General features: G+C 42.9%; 1 protein-coding gene across 8 annotated transcripts; it reads left to right on the top strand.

Annotated features, from left to right (window-relative positions):
• Nucleotides 1-323: 323 nt before the first annotated feature.
• rnf44 (ring finger protein 44) lies at nt 324-17762 on the top strand. Of its 8 annotated transcripts, none has more exons than XM_081710857.1 (11): nt 324-608; nt 4363-4559; nt 4878-5088; nt 5280-5447; nt 6234-6407; nt 10261-10425; nt 10760-10923; nt 11367-11454; nt 11686-11807; nt 11911-12010; nt 12997-17762. In XM_081710857.1, exons 2-11 carry the CDS (start codon nt 4453-4455, stop codon nt 13057-13059), a joined length of 1362 nt encoding a protein of 453 aa, XP_081566983.1. In that variant the 5' UTR covers nt 324-608; nt 4363-4452; the 3' UTR covers nt 13060-17762. The 8 variants fall into 8 exon arrangements, with proteins under 8 accessions (XP_081566983.1, XP_081566985.1, XP_081566984.1 ...); XM_081710859.1 differs by having other exon boundaries at nt 4343-4559; XM_081710858.1 differs by lacking the exon at nt 324-608 and adding an exon at nt 692-3122 and having other exon boundaries at nt 4343-4559.
• Nucleotides 17763-17908: the final 146 nt, after the last annotated feature.

The raw sequence follows: 17908 nt of genomic DNA, 5'->3' as shown, positions 1-17908 counted from the left end.
TCTTGAATATTTGATACTATTATTGTTCTGCGCATAACCTTTTTTAATATCAAGACAATGCATAATTTTATGTGCATTTGCACATTCACGGCGCTAGAAAGTCGCATTTGATACAACAGGTATATCAAGTATGAGATAATTTTAATCTGGCGTTTCACCTTACGGTTCACTGACCTCCACATATTGCATGATCTTGGCAACCGAGGTATGACATTGGGGAGTTCGGTGATAAAGTTATACAATAATTACGGTAGACCAAGTCGTAATGGAGAGCGCCCTTTAAGACGTTCCATGTAGGGGTCTGTCCAAAAATCGTGCAATTGCCTAAAGTATGACACGGAGCCACACGGGTTACATTGTTTATTCGACAGTCCAACACTTAAGCTGTTTATTTACGAAGATAGAAATGTCACGTAAATTGCATCAGTTAGGCTTCTTTATTTTCATGCGCCACTCTTTGTACCTTTCGCCCTAACAGTGGTGAAATCCACGGAATGTTCCACTAAAAGGAACAGCTGAGGAGAATGCCGCACCGAAGATGTGAGAGATGTGATGGATTACAAGGAAGAAAATGTCAGTGATTGAAATGCGTGCAAATTAACAATCAGGTAATGGTTTGCAACATATTGGCATATTTCTGTGCATTTGGCCTTCGTGCGCTGCTTGGGCATCAGTTCGATTACGTGCTTTAGAGCTCGGCTCGTGTTCGTCTTTTCCCCCTATCCTTGCGCCCCTCCTTGTTTTCTTGCTGGCTATGAGAGCTATGTAATGTTTACATTTGACTGGAAGTACATAGGAAATGTTCAAGCGTTAGTTGTAAACACGCTGTTCAGCCGTGCACATCGAATTAGGGAGCGCGATTTCCTAAACAAACCAACGGAGATTTTTTAAATGATTATTATTTGTTTCTATGCTTTTCACTAGAAACAGGTTACTCTGTCACATTGCAATGCCTTCTCTGCAGTGAAGCCGACAAGGGGCCTCTGAAAATGATGTAAAACGCATACATTTTCATATCTGATCATATCATCTACTTAAAAGACATCAGAGTACCCCAATTATACTGAAAATATTGTGTTGCTATCATCGCCTAAGTGATTAGTTTCGTTATTGCACACCAGGCTCCTTATTTGCTACCTCCAAAATGTCATTTCTGTTATCACAGTTTAGAGCCCTTTCAAAGACAGCTTTTAAAAAGGATAGGCAAGCTTCGACAAATTGTCTTTCGTTGGTTCCTCTCTTTGCCGGCTAGCCATTTGGCGCAAGGCTTACGTAACGAGGTTGACTATGTCATCCTGTCACTGGAGAACGTAGCCCGTCAAAACTGCTCGGATTGCGAGTTCACCTGCGCGCAGACGTGACATGACATGACGCTGCTGTCTTGTCTTGAGTATGCGATCCACGTAAATGCCGTATAGAGGAACTATATTTTAAAAAGAAATAGGCCTACTTTCTCCGCCAAACATAACAGAAAGAAACACTAGGACTCATGGCAGCAGCGTCCAAGGCTACATCTGAGTCCTCGGAAATGCGTTCAGCAAATATTTGATACTGGTTGATGCTTTTTTGTTGTTAAACAATGTGAGATATGAAATGATAGATGTCAAAAGTAATATCTGCAACAAGCTGCATAATAGTGTTAGATATCAGGAGTTGTTTTGATGTACGTTTCGTGTGCATTTGAGAGAATCCCAACTTTGTTAGAACCAGGGCATTTGGCCAGCCTTAAGATGTATAATAGCGGTAGACTATTACCGGTCATTACCCTACTACACAATAATGGGCATTTGTAAGCAGCTATAATGTAGCAGCTAATTGTATGCTATATAGAGTTACATCAAACATTACAATTAACTGTATATCGCTGTCTTATTTATGTATTATATTGCATTGTCGTTTTTATTAATTGTGGAAAAGAAACACCCACCCTTCTTGTAATTCAACAGATAATGCTATATTAAATGCATGACAGAAAACTTATGTGACTACCCGATTTACTCAAGGCGTCATTTATATATTGGTGAAGAAAAAAATTAATTGGAAAAAAATGTTATGCTTAAATTTGAACTACTTATTGTAATTACAATATGAGAATGTGGGGTTTATATTTTAATGTTACATCTTTAAGTTGCAGGACTGCATGACTCCAAAAATGTGTGCAGACTACATTTATCAGGCCAAATGAATGTCTGATTCCTCAGAACATTTGCTCAATTGAGCTTCAACGGGGTGGCTTGATTCTGATGCACTGGGCGTACTGCCAACTAGAAAGTGATAATTGCAGCCTTTTGTGAATGTGATATTGCAAGGACCAGTGCTGCAACAACAATTAACATACTAGCCTATATATCGTTGTGACCGGGGGTTTAAGGAGGCTGTAGTTAAGTAGCTATTTATTTATCGGCATAAATCATTGTCTAATTGAAATTATAGCTGATTCAGTCACTCGTTAACCCGCATTTGTTGGCTTTGAAAACCACACCGTTCTTCCTTTTGCATAATAGGCTATTTAAAGACCGAATAGCCTACTTACCTGTAAAAAGCCTGTTGGTGGGTGACAGATCAGTGTAAAACAACCCTGAAGTTGATCTTTAACAGAACTCTAGCTAAATGTAGTCAAATATCACATAAGAACTTGCCAAAACTGTTTCTGCCACACTTGCCTGGTGTTTTGGAGGAAAAAGGCGGGGCTAAACATGAATTCTAACCCCACGAGTATGTTGTGCGCGGACCTGCAGGATGACAGCACGCGCGGTGGAATGTTGCCGATTAAATTGTATTGGAATGCAGCGATATAGTTGTTCTAAAATAAACAGTTGAAATGTTGGTTTAGTTTTATGGCTTTCGAGTGGAAATAAATGACCAAAGTACCCAGCATCGATGGACTTTTCCTCTTTTAAGCCAATGCTGGACGTGAACACCTAACAGCTACAGTCAACAACCTCATGCGAAAGGAAGTAAACGGACAAAAAGGAGAATACTCCTACATGAAGCATGCACGATCTTTAGTTTATATCTAGATCGTAGCTTCCACTGGATTAGTTTATTTACAAAACTAGCTCGGCTCCTAACGCTACAGACTGCTCGGACGTGTCGGAGACTGACCCGCCAGTTGAAAACAAGTAAGGTAGCTGTTAGCTATGCTAGTAGGCAATTTAGCCAGTCAGCTAGTTCAGTGGCTAACAAGCTAGCTATCTATATAACCTTTATTTTCGACAAAATCCTAAACTCTATAACTCTTAATTATTTAAGCAGCTAAGCTAACGTTAGTAACATGCTAAGATGACTTGGAAACTAACGTAGAAGTTACCTGGCTAGCGTTAGCCTTTTAAACTCTTAACCATTCACAAAAACAATCTAGCTATCTTAGCTAGCCTGCTAGCCACATTTCCCTTCACAACAGTCTGCCTGGTGTTCCTTTGTCGTAGTGCATCACTGCATTTCCTGTTTGAGCTTGTTTGCATACAATCTATGCAAACTACAGCTACCTAAGCTAGTGTACGGCTAAAAAAGTAACTTCATTTCTCACATTAGCTGGTCGGTTAGCTTGTGTTGGATTTTTTTTGGAACGTTGGAGCCCTTGCACTTTTTTTCTCACGCTGAAGCGACCTAACTAACGCGAAGGTTACCAACAACTGCAGCTTGATCAAATGGCAACAAAGTCAGCCACACGTGTATGGTATTCTGTCTTTGTGCTAGCTAGCTAACCGTAGCATTGAAGAACCCATTCTACATCAAGCAACAAAAGCTAATTGTGCATGCTCTGTGCAAATATAAAGCGTGCTAAAATTGTACAACTAGATGGCTGATTTTCATTTTGCGTCGTCATGTTTGGACACACAAGGCTAGCTCGTCTGTAGTCTGTTTTGATGGCGCTTCTTTGTTGTTGCTTTGTCTATGAGCACATGGCTTTAACGCTACGCGCTTTGTTGAAGTTGGAGCATCCCATTTTTGAAGCGTTTTATCGCTGTTTATTGGCAGTCAGACGATAAGTCGTGCGCATTAATAAGAAATTCAGTATTTTCTACTTTTCATTTTCGGCCATTAAAACGGGAGTATTCGAGCAATTTTCGCTAGTCAGCCGTCCTAGCTATCCTAATGTGCTGGGAAATGTAGATTATATCAGTTCTTTGTAATGAGACAGTTATAGGCTCTTTTTAAAATTCATAGAAATAAACTAGTGTCTCAAGAATGCAGCTTCGTTCTTGTCACAATAAGGCATGTAAATCATAAAATTTGATTTATCTGTGGTAGTATTTTGTCAAATTCAGACAGCTTTGATGACAGTTTTAGGAAGACAGTTAAAGCAGTAATGCTATTTAGTACGCTGGAATTGTCATAGTTTGTGTGTGTGTGAGACAGAGTGAAGACAATCTGCGCTTTCCAACACAAGTGCCTCCAGCACTACTGCTCCCCCACCCCGGCTGTGACTCGTTCTTCACGACGTCACAAATGCGACCATGGGAAATAGCTGTGAATAGGCGGCCGCCAACAGCCCCCTTAAACCAGAGGAGGTTCCTCGGGGGACCGTGCAACACGCCTGTGCACCTCAGGAGAAGGTGGGTCGTTTGTTATGCTTTCAGCCATCATGCTGGCACAGTTTTGGCCTCAACAGAGTGTAAGCCTTTTCAAGTTGTGGATGAGCTGAATTGGGGGTGTTGGTTGTTTAAGAACTCTAAATTGTCCAGGAATGCCCTCTAGGACAAGGCTCAAGTAACTGGCAGGGGGATAAGTCTCACCAAGCAGAAGCCTTCTGAGGTGTTATTCATTTACTTTTCCTAAAAAAAAGTTGCAGTTTTGGGGTTTGTGTACCTTATTGACAAGAATCTCTAGATAAAGAAAATGTATGCATGGTGGATTTGTCTTGTGATTCTCAGTCCTCCAGCACGACGGCAGTGGGGACAGAGAGACGGAGCTGTTGTGCGCGGTGCCCCGCGGCAGGATGAGAGCTTTCCCCATGCTACGTTCCCACCTCAGCAGCTCCCCCTAGAGGAGTCCCGGCAGTACGGCCACGCTGGCGCGCCTCCGCGCCTTCTCCACCCGCACCCACCTCAACCAAGCTCCATCATGGTGGACCTTCATGAGCAGGTAGGCTGCACAGGGTAGGGAGGAGGGGACTAGTGTAGCTCCACGCCTTAACCAAGTGGCCTGAGCTCATGAAGATTTAGTCCATGAATGCTCACTTTTTTAAATGGAACACTTTTCCTCCTTCTCTCAATTCCGTATTTAAAATAATGGTTCGTTCTCTCCGCCCCCGCCCCCCCCCCCTTCTCCCAAAGATGCATCAAGGATCCGTACCGATATCTTACACAGTTACCACGGTGACGACCCACGGCTTCCCCGTGCACGCGGGGCAGCCGATGCCGGCGTGTGGCGGCCAGCAGCTCCCAGCATGCTCGGTAATGTTCAGCGGACAGCTCTCTCTGCTCTGCTGCCTTCCTCCTCCCGTGAGTTTGAAAAGGAAGAGCTGGAATATCCGTGCCGTCTGTGTAGCGTTCGCACACGCCTGCCGCACATCATGCAGCTTCCAGCACTAGCTTGATAGAACAGCTGGACCCCCCAAAGTAACTTTACGTGCTAATGTGCTTATTGACGAGTGCCTGCAGCCTGCAGATTCCTGACGTGAGAGAATTTACGTCATAACCATTGTTGGCTGCTGTAGCTCCTGATTAAACTTGTTAGTGCTGTAGCAGGCCGGTCCCATTGATACCTTTGGTCCAGGCTGTCACTGTGACCGCTACACTTTAAAATATTTTTCACATAAATATATATTTAAAAGGCCTAATTTCTGGTGAATCGTCATCTGCTTAATTCATTACATCTGTGGTGTTGACATGAGTAGCTACCACCTATGTGTTATGTTTGTGAGTGCTCTGTGATGGTAGTGGACAGGCAGCTTGTACCAGCCTGTGTTGTAATTGACATCAACATGATTCACTTTTCATAATTTGCAGACAAGCGCCACAAAATGGCTGGTCACGTGAGCACAGTACTGCTTGCAACAGTTTCACTTTCCGTGAACAACAACAAAGCTTTCTGAGTACCAACTACAGCAGCCTAATTTGAATACAGCTGCTGAACTGTGAAGCATTAGCCATATTCCTGGTTCAAAGATGTATTGCATTAATGACGTCAGAGCCTTTTGGCTTTGATACTTTGCTTGGACTACGAAATGAACTCCTTTCATGATCTCTTTCTCTCTCTCTCTCTCTCTCCCTCCCTCCCCCCTACAGCTTATTCAGGCATGTACCATGCAGCACTTGCCCGTGTCTTACCAGGCGTTCCCGCCACTCATCTCCAGTGAGCATTTCATCCTTCACCCCAGCCCGCCGGTGCCAGCACACCAGCCCCCTCACCTGGCCCCGCTCAGCCAGTTCGTGCCATTGCAGCCTCAGCACCCACGCCTGGTAAGATCTGCGGCTGCCATCCTAAGGGTTTTCACCCAGCAAGCATCATAGGGTGAGCGGTGGAGAGGCTCCCCCCTGCTTCTGGGGAGTGTTTGATCCAGTTTAAGAATGAGCCGTGATGCACGATATACCGTTTGTTGTATCATTGTGGGCCTCCGCGGTAACTGCAGGAGGGTGCAATATGCAAATTGACTTTTAACACATCGTGACATTTCTCCTTGTGTGCTGTGAGGACCCTGAACAATCTCCGACAAGCTTTCCCTGAATGGTTTGATGAATCACTGTATGTTTGATTCATAAAGTGTAAATAATGATGGAAAAAGAATGAAAACAAAATTGCTAGCCAGTCTTTAAGTACTGTGTTTTTCATGTATATTGCAGTATACTATTTTTCGCCATATTGGGCTACTCTAAAAACGTTTGCCCTGTTGTAGTAGGTGTGATGGTTCTAGCCCATACAATGCCACAGCCATCTTTGAACCAGGAGAGCAAAACTGGCACTGTTCTCTGTGTGGAAGGGATGGCATTACTTTGTCCACTCTCAGTCAGAACGACATTAGCCAATCACAGGTGTTTGTGTGCTTACACCTGCGCAGACAAGGGGCAGTTAGTGGTGTTCAGCTGCCCAGGTTCGCAGCATGGCAAGCGGCTCATGGTGCATGTCCTTACGTGTCTCGGAGGAAGCACATGCTTGCCTGCCCCCTCCCGGTGTGTAGCTGTTGTAGGCTAGCTAGCTGCTGCATAGGAACTGGCATAATGAGAGTTTAAGTACAAAAAAATCCCCAAAAGAAACACAGGGTCTGCCATCCCTGCTCTCTAGACATTTATTCTAACTTTGCCACCATCATCTGATAACATTAATTGTGTTTCCCTTAAGGAGCAGAGCTCATTAGTGGAGCCAGGCAGAGCTGTGCAGGTCTGGCTCAGAGAGATGCAGTATTAACGGTTGGATCAGGGTCGCTCATGTGTTCAGTCCTGGTCAGAACTGAGCTCAGAGCTGTGTGGAACTGTGCAGGACTTGTTTGTCTTCCAGTTATGATGATGCACTGGGGCCTGTACATGTCAGCAAACCTTTCTGTTCAGTTGACAACAAATCAGTTGTTGCATTATTGTAAACGTAATTAAAATTACTCCAGTAGATAATTTTGTACAAACCAGCAAATGTAAGCTAGTTTTTTTTTAAGTGATCCGAGTGACGAAATCTCCTACCTTCAGCCCTCCTTACAAAGACGCTCTCCTAAAACGCATGAACACGCACTGTGCATGAGAGCATCGGACAAAGGAGCACAAACCATCACTTTCATCGCTATGTCCAGCTACTTCATGCAGTGCTTGGCGAGTAAAGTGATCCTGAAACAAGATTGCGATCAAGATGATAAGCTTTTGACATTTTTACTTGATAAGGATAGATGTAACAGTTGATCACACAGCAGAAATGAACACAATAGCCAGTCAGTCAGTTTTGGCTTGCATGTAAAAGTACACACCTGTTTCTTACTGCAAAACATTGTTTGAGCTATCAGCGCTGAAAAGTAGAGGAAAATTAGTGGAATCCACGAGTGGCATGAAAGTGAAGGTGAACTTGCAATATCCTCCAAAGCTGAGGCTATTGTTGACAAAAAAAAGTTACCACAACCTAAGTTATGTGTAAGTGGTTTGGATATCTGCAAAGCAATAAAGCACAGAGTAAGATGGTCTGAAACATATGTTGTTGGTTGATGCAAACCAAGATGGAAAAACGACAAATCTTTTCCGTCAGTGAAAAGGTGCTACAGCAACCACACCACAGTATAAAAATGCGGCCCATGTTGGTCCATCCATGTTTTAGCAATGATAATTGGCTTGTACCAAAACAGTAAGTCATGTCATATTTTGCAGCCATTACCCAATATGAAAAATGAAAAAGAAGCAAGAATAACAGGCACATTTTCACTGCTGTAAAAACCTAATGACTGTTTACAGGGTTACACATTTTGCACCTTTTCACATATTTTTACTTTTTAAAACATTTGAGAGATGTTAGACCAGTACATAATTAGTATTTATTAAAATTAAGTTTTGTTAAGGTAGATAAAGTATGTTTGCACAGTTAAATGTTAAACTTTCTATGAGCTATATTCTATGTTCTAAAGTTTAATGAACCCTGCTGGTTGCCTCAGGCTTTAGTCATTAGCATGATGACTATCAAATTATATATCTTGATAAATATAATATTGGTCATTTGTTTGTGTGTGTGTGGGGGGGTGCTGATATTGTGATCGTATTGCCCATATCACTTGTAATAAAACACTTAACATTATCATAATGGGTGTAAATAACAAACCTGACTGCTGTTGTTGCAGCTTCACGTTTGTGTGTTAGTATTGGGAAGTTTTATTAAATGCAGTAACTTGTTGATGGCTAGCTTGTGACAGTTCGCTGTGGTAATGTTAGATATCAGGCAAAGCTCAAAACATCAAACAGGGTAGAGATACTATGCAGCCAAAATTGGTTTTGAATGTTTATTTTGAATTTTCAGCAAATTCCATCCTTAATATTTGCTGACTAAACAGCTGCAGTACCTAGATACATAGCTAACTGCTGTTGGAAAGCCACACTGATGTTCACTCCGGTTTACAATTATATGTACAACATTTGGCAGATGGCCTTGTCCACAGTGATATAAAGAATGAAATTAAAATAATGTTGTTTAAGAGGACTTTTTGGTTGTAGCATTTTGTACATTTGTCTTTCTTTAACAGTGCAAGCTCTTATAGGTATTGGTGTAACATTTCTGCCATCCTTGTGCGACTAGCTTGGCTACCTCCCTGCAATGGGTGTAGAGATGTGTGAAAGACTCTGCACATGTGCAAATGATTACGCATGCGGACTGCAGAGCGTGAGGGAGGGAGGGTGGGCAGTAGATAGGCAGGTAGGCCATACTGTCATTTCATTCAGTCCAAAACATGTTTTTACAGTTTTGTGCCTGCCACAGATATCAGCGTTTGATTTATTGATTGCAATATGGATGTAAAGAATATTAAAATTTTATATATATATGTATATATATTTAAATCTCACACCAATGACCACAGAAGCGCAAATAAAATGTCGCAAACCACAAGAGCCAAGTTTGCAGACATATAAACTACTGCCTTTGCAGTGTTGACAATGTTTGCCTTGTGGGACTTGTGTTTTTTATTAGAGTTGCGCGTCTCCTGCTGTGAGCAGCATGGTTCTTGTAATGCCACAGGCTTGCACATTATTGATGGCTGTGTTTCATATTACTCTTTGGCAGACAGGCTAATTACAGAGCTAACGTAGACTTTTGTAGCTTGAACAAAGAATCTTGTCCTTGTGACAAATTGCTGATTTTAACACCTCTTGCCCACTAGATATGCTGCCGCCAGTGATGGTACAAAACTCTTCATCTGTTCCGCTCTGCTAGTACGAGAGTTGTAAACAGCCAACTTGCAAATTTAATCTCACTGTACAAAATAATGAAAATAACACCTTTTAAATTGCCCCATTTCATGCAAGGTTTCATTTTTGCCCCTAAACTAAGCTTTAACTTTTGCTGTACTCAATATAGAAATAATAGACAGTGAACCATCAGATTTAAAAGATTTGCTTCTGTATTGTCGTAAATGGAGGGAATAACACTCACAAGATGCTGCCGCTAATCCCAGTATTAAAGGCTGGTAATCGTGGTCTGTGTTTAGTTTCTAAATTCCTGAAAGCTGTCTGCTTTTCATATCTTTTGGCTCAGTGTTGGCTATGTTAATGTGTTTTGAATGAAGTACTTCAGTACAATGCAGTGATCCCCTCAGACGTCTGACGCGGCGCACACGCGCTTCTCCTGCTTTGCCTCCAGCCTCTACAGAGAGTGGAGAATGAGGTGGACCTGAGAGGAGAGCAGCATCCCCTGGGGACGTTCTCTTACCCCCCGGCCCATCACCCTCCGGCAGCCATGCCCCCATCCGTGCCCCTCCAGTACCTCCCGCAGGAGCCCCTCCACCAAGATCTGGCCTTCGGAGTGGTGAGCTGCCTTTTACCATCTTGCCCACGTGGAGTTGTTCACCGCGTCTGCTTACGTGATAACCTAGCACGTTAGCGACAGCTCTCTAACCACGACTGTCCAACGTCAGTAACTCCATCAAAGGCTACTTCAGTCCACGTGGTGCCCAGTCTGTGTCTGCCTTAGAGACATCGTCTCATGTTTGTAAAATATCCTGGAGGAGTGGGTTTAGGGACTGGGTTTAGGGACCCTCTGAGACAGGCTGCTTTCCGGCTGACACCGACGGTACGATGGCGTTTAATTTTCTCCGCTGTCCTAAACTGAGGCTGGCCATATGAACACGTTTTCTTCACAGCTGTCATGCGTAGGACTGGCACTCACCAGGTTCCGTTCGTTTCTCCAGCCATATCCCCACGTGCTGCCCAGACGCGGGAGTGGCCAGAGGTACCGGTTACAGCAACCCCTGCCACCGCCACCACCTCCTCCACCGTACTACCCTGGCTTCCTACCGTACTTCCTGTAAGAGTCCCCCCACCTCCTGCACATGTGTACACTCCATCCGTGAGTGCCTCCATAGTGTACCACTTGGGGAACATTTGAGCGAATAGATTTGCTCCCCATGTGGGCTCCTTCAGGGCTCCTCCTAATTAGTGCAACAACAGTTTGTTCTGCCCCAGCACACCGGAGCCAGGCGATTAGCAGTCACGCACCTGACTCGGGCGCGTGGGAGTTGGAACAAAGCCCAAACGTAGCCCTCGATGTCTGGGAGGAGAACCAGAGCCTTAGAGGTTCAGATGACTCTTACTATAAAGGCAGTGGAAGCACGGTTTCTATTAGTAGAAACACAGGCTTCAAAAGGCACATCCCTTCCTAGGCCGAGGGCACGTGTTGTTCACACGTTAACAGGGTTGATGCGGGGTTGTGTGTGTGTGTGTGTGTGTGTGTGTGCATTGCTCGAACAGCTCGATGCTTCCTGTGCCTCCAACCGCCGTGGGCCCAGCCATCAGCCTGGACCTGGACGTGGACGACGTGGAGATGGAGAATTACGAGGTGAGGGGAACGGAAGGTGCAGGCTCTAGTCCCCAGTCACGCACCCGTCACCTGTTAGCGATCCAGCGAGCGAGTCCTACTCTATCCTGGACGCACACACACGGACGGCCGCAGTTCTGTAGAGTCCGTTGGCTAAGGACGGTGGAGGTGGAACTAGCGAGAATTGCTGTGTGTGATCTCGTGCCGTGAGATTTGTGCAATAAAGTGCATGTGCTGGGTGTTCTGCCTCAGGCGTTACTAAACCTCGCTGAAAGGCTCGGGGAGGCAAAACCTCGAGGACTGACGAAAGCCGACATAGAACAGCTCCCATCCTACCGGTTCAATTCAGAAAACCACCAGTCTGAGCAAACCCTGTAAGTCACGCGTGCTTGTAAATAGTTAGTGTACACTATATAACTTTCATTTGTGAGGAGACCATTACTATTAAAAGTGACCTTTGTTCTTCTTTCTTTCCAGGTGTGTTGTGTGCTTTAGTGATTTTGAGTCAAGGCAGCTACTCCGAGTATTACCCTGTAATCACGAGTTTCATGCAAAGTGTGTGGACAAATGGTTAAAGGTGAGTGCCTGGCTTCATAGCACATCACCTGCTCACCACCCCCCCACCCCACGCACACACGAGTCTAGCATGACACTGGTGTCCACACGTCTATATATGCGACCCACCTTTTGTCTGTTGTCCGGAGTTTCTGCGTCAGGGAGGCGTGACAGATGCAGCCCCTGAACATGTAGTGCTTTTCAAACACCAGTGGAACCACTCTGATCTTTTGCTTATCTAATCGCAGCTACATGTGTGAGCCTAATTGTTTGGTTATACTTTCCTTTTTAAAATTGGCATGATCGGCTTCACACCTCTGTCTGCTATTTTCATACATGTTGGATGTGATCAGCGTAAGAGCTGGGAATCTACTGATCGCCTGATTCAGTTAGATTATGCTAGGTTACTGATTGAGTCAATATTAATTCTGTTTTTGATTCAGTTTGAGGAAATGAGTGATAATCTTAATATAATGAGAATCATAATATAGTGGTATTGTGATGGAGCTCTTCTGAGAATTCCTGCCGTACACAGAACCTTACATGTTGGATTAATGGAAGTACTGACACTTGCAAAAAATAAATGTGTGTAAATCCAAAGAGTGTTTAGCAACAATGTACACACACACACTAGTCTTTCTACTAGACTAGTCTGGCTAGCTAGAGACTCCTGCTATGCTAACAGACTTATCTTCGATAGAGATTTTTTTAAATGGAAGGATTCACTGTAACACTGAGAGGTGTCCTAAAATGTTAGTGATCTCGTATGTCTGTCTTAAACTAGAACTACTGTGAGAATAAAAACCTCCCATTATTATAATAACACTGGGATATTAGCGTGATTGTAGTGGAGGTAACTGGTGAATTGTGATTCAGAAAATTTCTAAATCCCCCCCCATCTCTAAACGGCATTGTTTTGAAGAAGCAGGCTGCGTGCAGCAGATGAGGTGGTTAGTTGGGCTAGTGGTTGCGTTCGATAATGTTCTCGTTGTCGTCATTTATGTGCAGACCAATCGCACCTGTCCGATCTGCCGCGCGGACGCATCTGAAGTTCACCGGGATGTGGAGTGAGTCGAGGCCTTCATCCATCACTGGAAAACAGCACAAACCCTGGAGAGTGTGGCATGAGCAGGCAGGAACACACACACTTGCATACACACACGCACGCGTACACAGTCCTGCGACCTAGCTGCCACTCAGTCCTGTGCTCTTTGGCCCACTGCTAAGGCAACTCCCATCCCCCGCCTGCCTTTTGACCAATAAGCAATCTCGGAATTTGGACGGAACCTGCTAGACCTCTGCTGTGCATCGTTGTGAGTTTTCATGAAAGCTACTGCCTTCTGCAGCCCAGCCCACCACCACGCCCCTTCAGAGGCCCCCGGTTTTCTTTCCCCTCTCTGCCCTTGTTTTTGCAGATTCCAAAGATAACCTATAATACATGTTGTGTTGACATCTTTGCTTACACAGTTGAATATTCTGTAGTTGTCTGATCACAAATAATTCAAGCTGTGTTGTAGTTGAGCGAGATGGAGGAAGGACAGGAACACTGGTTGGGTTTAATAACGTTGTGCAATTAGACAAGCAGCGGGGGGGAAAAGGATGCTCGATGATAGAACCATCATAAGATGCATGTTTGTGTACATGATGGGCTCAAGTGACTTGTTAATAATGTATTTTTTGCAATAATGTACTGATAATTTCAATATCTTTATCCCAACTCTTTTTATCTGCAAATGCTAATGTGAACGTATGACTTGCAATGGGTCTGAATCTCTGAGGCTTGAGGTAAAAGGGGAAAAAAGGAAAAAAACAAATATACAGAACACCGTACTGCAGACACAACAGGGTCTGTGTGCGCGCGTGCGTGTGTGTTGGACCCCCCCACCCCTCCCGCTTCTTGTGCAGCGAGAGAGACATTGAGGATGTGCCCTCCTTGGAGACAGACTCTGGGCCTCACCGCTCTGGCGTTTGCACTGTTGCTAAGTTGAAAAGGTCACTGCGGCCCTGGAAAACAAGGGCGAGGATGGCACCGTGCCTCTGACCTCTGCCTTTGCCCTCTGACCACTTCCCTTCTGTCTGCATGGCACACCTATACCAACCCCCCCCCAACCCCCCCAAAGGTATAAGCCCTGGGAAAAGACCCCGCCCAGCTCAGCCCACCCTTGGCTTCGCTACACCCAGGAGAACCACCCCACAGGCCTTGCACAGATTCTTCTTTTAGGCTAGCAATATTTTTAATTGACACGCTCCAGCACATTTCAGCAGTCAAGACCCGTGTCGAGGGTGGGAGTACGGGAGGAACGGCCAAGGGGGGCCAAGCCAATTTCAACCCTCCCCACTCTACCCCACCCTACCCTCCCAGGACAGTGACGGCCTTCGGCTCATCCTCCCAGCACGCTTACGTCGGCCAGGGAAGTGGAGAAATATTAGTTACGCCTGACGTCCAAAAACGAAACAACAACAACAACAAAAAACCAAACAAAAAAGACTTTGGAGAAGGTGCAACCCTTTTGCAGAAAGCAATATGTGCAATGAGTGTCTGTCTGAATGAAACTTTGTTTTGTCCTTTTTTTTTCTTCTGTTTTCTTCTTTTTTGGAGGACTAGGCATTTTCCTCGTTTGTGAGCCAAAAATTCAATATACTCAACAAGATTTCAGCTCTGCCTTCTTCAAGACCTTGACAAGCACAAACCTGTTACTAATCTTAAAATCCGTAGTCAGTTTAACTTGTTTTAAGAGTACACGGTTTTTAACATGGTGTTATTTATTGGTTTTTATCTTCCTGGAGAAAGTCTGAAGGATAAGGGCAGAATACTAGCGCGGTGTATCTTTGGTGTGTGTTTGTGCTTTGGCAACATTGTCAGGTCCCAGGCCATGCTAGTGGTGTAAAGTGATGTAAAAGATAAAGCATTGTATGCATAGCCTCGCTGTGGAAAAGTTCAAATTATCGTCTTGCTTTTAAGACAGAAGAATGTGGACATGCCCCGTACCATGTAGTTGACCCTACTTCTATGTGCCAGCTGACTGTAGTAATTCCACAACGATCCAATTGAGGATGGAGAGTGAGGGAGTGGAGTGGTCGTTGCTAGAAATGCACTGTAAACATGCTCAGCTCTTGTTCACTCTGCTTAGAATTTTAAAAACCAAACTGAAAGGGGGTAAGGATGAAATGTTTAGTGTTTTTTCATTTTGTTTTCTTAAAGTACTCTAATTATAGGACTATATATGGTGGGTGTGTATGTGTGGGTGTGTGTGTGTATGTATATGTATATATGTGTGTGTGTATATATGCGCACACATACACACCACATACACATATATATAATGTATATCTCTAGCTAAAATATATATATATATATATATATATATATATATATATATATATATATATATATAAAAAATATTCTTGCTTCATTGTGTACACTGAGTAGCAGTTATAAGCAGATAGGCAGACTTGCTTTCTTGGGTCAAGGGATGTTGCTGTGATTTTAGGAGCATGTGAGTCTGTGCTGATGCGTGCCAGGTAATTTAAGAAAAAAAAAGCCATTGTGATGAATTTAACCCACACTTTTGATAATAATCTGTGTATACATATCTGTTCACTGGCATATATTTTGAAAAGAAAAAAAACAAAAAAACTCAGGGCCTCTCAGTAACTGAAAATAAAGGAAAACAGTCCGTTTAAAATGGGATTGATGCCATGAAGGGGACATGTTTGGATTTTCTTGGTTGTTTTCCTCAGGCCACACATATTTTAAGTGTAATCAACTGAACTAATACTCCTTTTCAATGGTAGTAGTTACTATTACACCATCTAAAGACCGGCATGCAAGGAGGAAAAAAAAAGATTCATAGAGGTGTACTAAAGTAAGAATAGGCAATGTGTCACTGCAACCAATCATCCGAGTGTTACTCAAACCTGTTTAACATTTAATTTCTGTGTTCTTGTACTTGAACCACACATACTTAGAGGTTGTGATCCCGTTGAAAATCGTGCACTCGAGCACATTATCCTACCTGAACCACTTCCAAAACTATTCTAACAGTGTTTGCATGATTTAAGGAAAAAAATAATAATAAAAAAAATAAAACCTGTATTTTCAGTGAAAGATATCTAGACATGGGTGGGCGACTATTTAATTGTGCACAATATGCATGCGTGTCTAACCAGATCCCAGTTGGTTCTCCTTTTTTTCCTTTCTTCTGTTCTTTTCTGATTTGTTTTTCCGCTCTAGTTGGCTTCGGGTTCCGAGGGATCGGGGACTCGTGGCTCAGCTGAAAACTGCCATGCGTTGTACTGCACACATTTGTAACAGATCTGAATGACTACAAGATTTTATTAGCGCTAGTACTTATGAGAGAAAAGAAGTAATTGAAAGGGGAAAAAAACTAACTAAACAAATAACGAAACAAAGTGAGCATAATCCCTCGCTTGGTGCAGATGGGAAGACGGCTGCTCTTGACCCCTTAGTGCTTCTGCTGTTGCCTCGGTGACATTGATACTGACATGCCTGGAAACTAGATAATTGAAAGCCATATAGTGAAAAGGTGCTAGGCGTTCTATTTTAGGTATGTTGCTACACTCACTTAAGGGAATGCAATAGTTTGCTATGAATCTCATGTATTCCTTACAGCATGCAATGCTAGTAGTTCCCCTAAAAATGGTCAGTGACAGTTAAACAGTATTGACGTGGGGGTGGGGAACACTTAGTTTTAACTAAGGCCACTGTTAAGTGACACCTTCAAAATGTGTAATGCATAATATTCTTTTACTGCCCAGGTAATCAGATCAAATGCATCTGCCTTAAATGTAAGTGTGTATTAAAGGGGACATAAATAGCATTGTCTTGCTCTCACCAAAACTGTTAAACTGTTAAAATTATTTACCTGCCATAGGGTCTTTTACCTTAAACAAGCACTGTCTGTAAATGTTATGGTTTAAAAAAACAAACAAAATAATAAAAAAATATGAATTCAGTTGCCATATATGTGAGCATTTTAGCTTGGGGAAAACCTGATGGCTGTTTATACTGTACTCTTATTTAGATTTATAAGGACATTTTCACAATAACCCAATTCCTTAAAAAAAAACAAAAAAAACTCAGTGTTACCTGTACTGAAAAAAATGCATACACAAACATAGAATCTTGTAGTCTTTCTGTGATCCAATTAATAAATAATCTCACAGCTTGTGTGGTGCAAAATTGTGTTCCAATAAGCAGCTAAAATTATTTAGGATTTGTGATTTGTTGACTGCTCCGTAGATGCCACTGATTGTTTACCAATGATTTCTTGCTGTGGGATAGTGGATTGTTTACTGTTCTAATAGTCCCCCTGGCCTCTAGGGGTCGCTGCCTGAACTCCAGACTACCCAGCCACCAACAGGGCCAGGGGCATGTGTTCTGTGTTAGGAAGATATTTTGCTTTGGTACTTGCACATTTACAGTTACCTCATTTTTGCCATGTTTGTATTTGGAAGAAAAAAAAGTAAAAAAAAAATAAAAAAGCTAATATATATTATATATAGGAAATGGTTCTTAATGCTATAATTTTTCATTCCATTTGAATCATATTGTTTGTAGCATTTAACATATAACTAGGTATAGTGTATTATTATATACACGTGTATACTGATTGAAATTTTTAAGATTTGTACTTTTTTTAAATGAAAGTTGCTAGTTCTGCTTTACCGAGTAGTGCAATCATATTTTTTTTAATTGTTGTGGCTGATTTGAGAGGGTTGTTCACTAATAAATGTATGATGTATACCAATATTCCACTGACTACTCACTGCTTCAAAATATATAATTTAAAAGTTATTTAAATTCGTTTACTTGCACTTTGCGTAGTTAACACAGCAGGTATCTGCCAACCAGTTTCATTCTCATCTCAGCTTGAGTGGGATAAAACTCTTAAACTGT

This window comes from Electrophorus electricus, chromosome 3, assembly GCF_041902795.1.
Source record: "Electrophorus electricus isolate QZ-2024a chromosome 3, ASM4190279v1, whole genome shotgun sequence".
Classification (NCBI taxonomy): domain Eukaryota; kingdom Metazoa; phylum Chordata; class Actinopteri; order Gymnotiformes; family Gymnotidae; genus Electrophorus; species Electrophorus electricus.
Note: the sequence above shows the minus strand (reverse complement) of the source record. Positions and strands in the feature narration are given on the sequence as shown.

Coding starts and splice junctions, on each gene's coding strand:
- rnf44 (XM_081710857.1), top strand. CDS start 4,453: ATGCGACCATGGGAAATAGCTGTGAATAGGCGGCCGCCAACAGCCCCC. Junction 11,455..11,685: donor TGGAGATGGAGAATTACGAG/GTGAGGGGAACG, acceptor GTTCTGCCTCAG/GCGTTACTAAACCTCGCTGA. Junction 12,011..12,996: donor GTGTGGACAAATGGTTAAAG/GTGAGTGCCTGG, acceptor ATTTATGTGCAG/ACCAATCGCACCTGTCCGAT.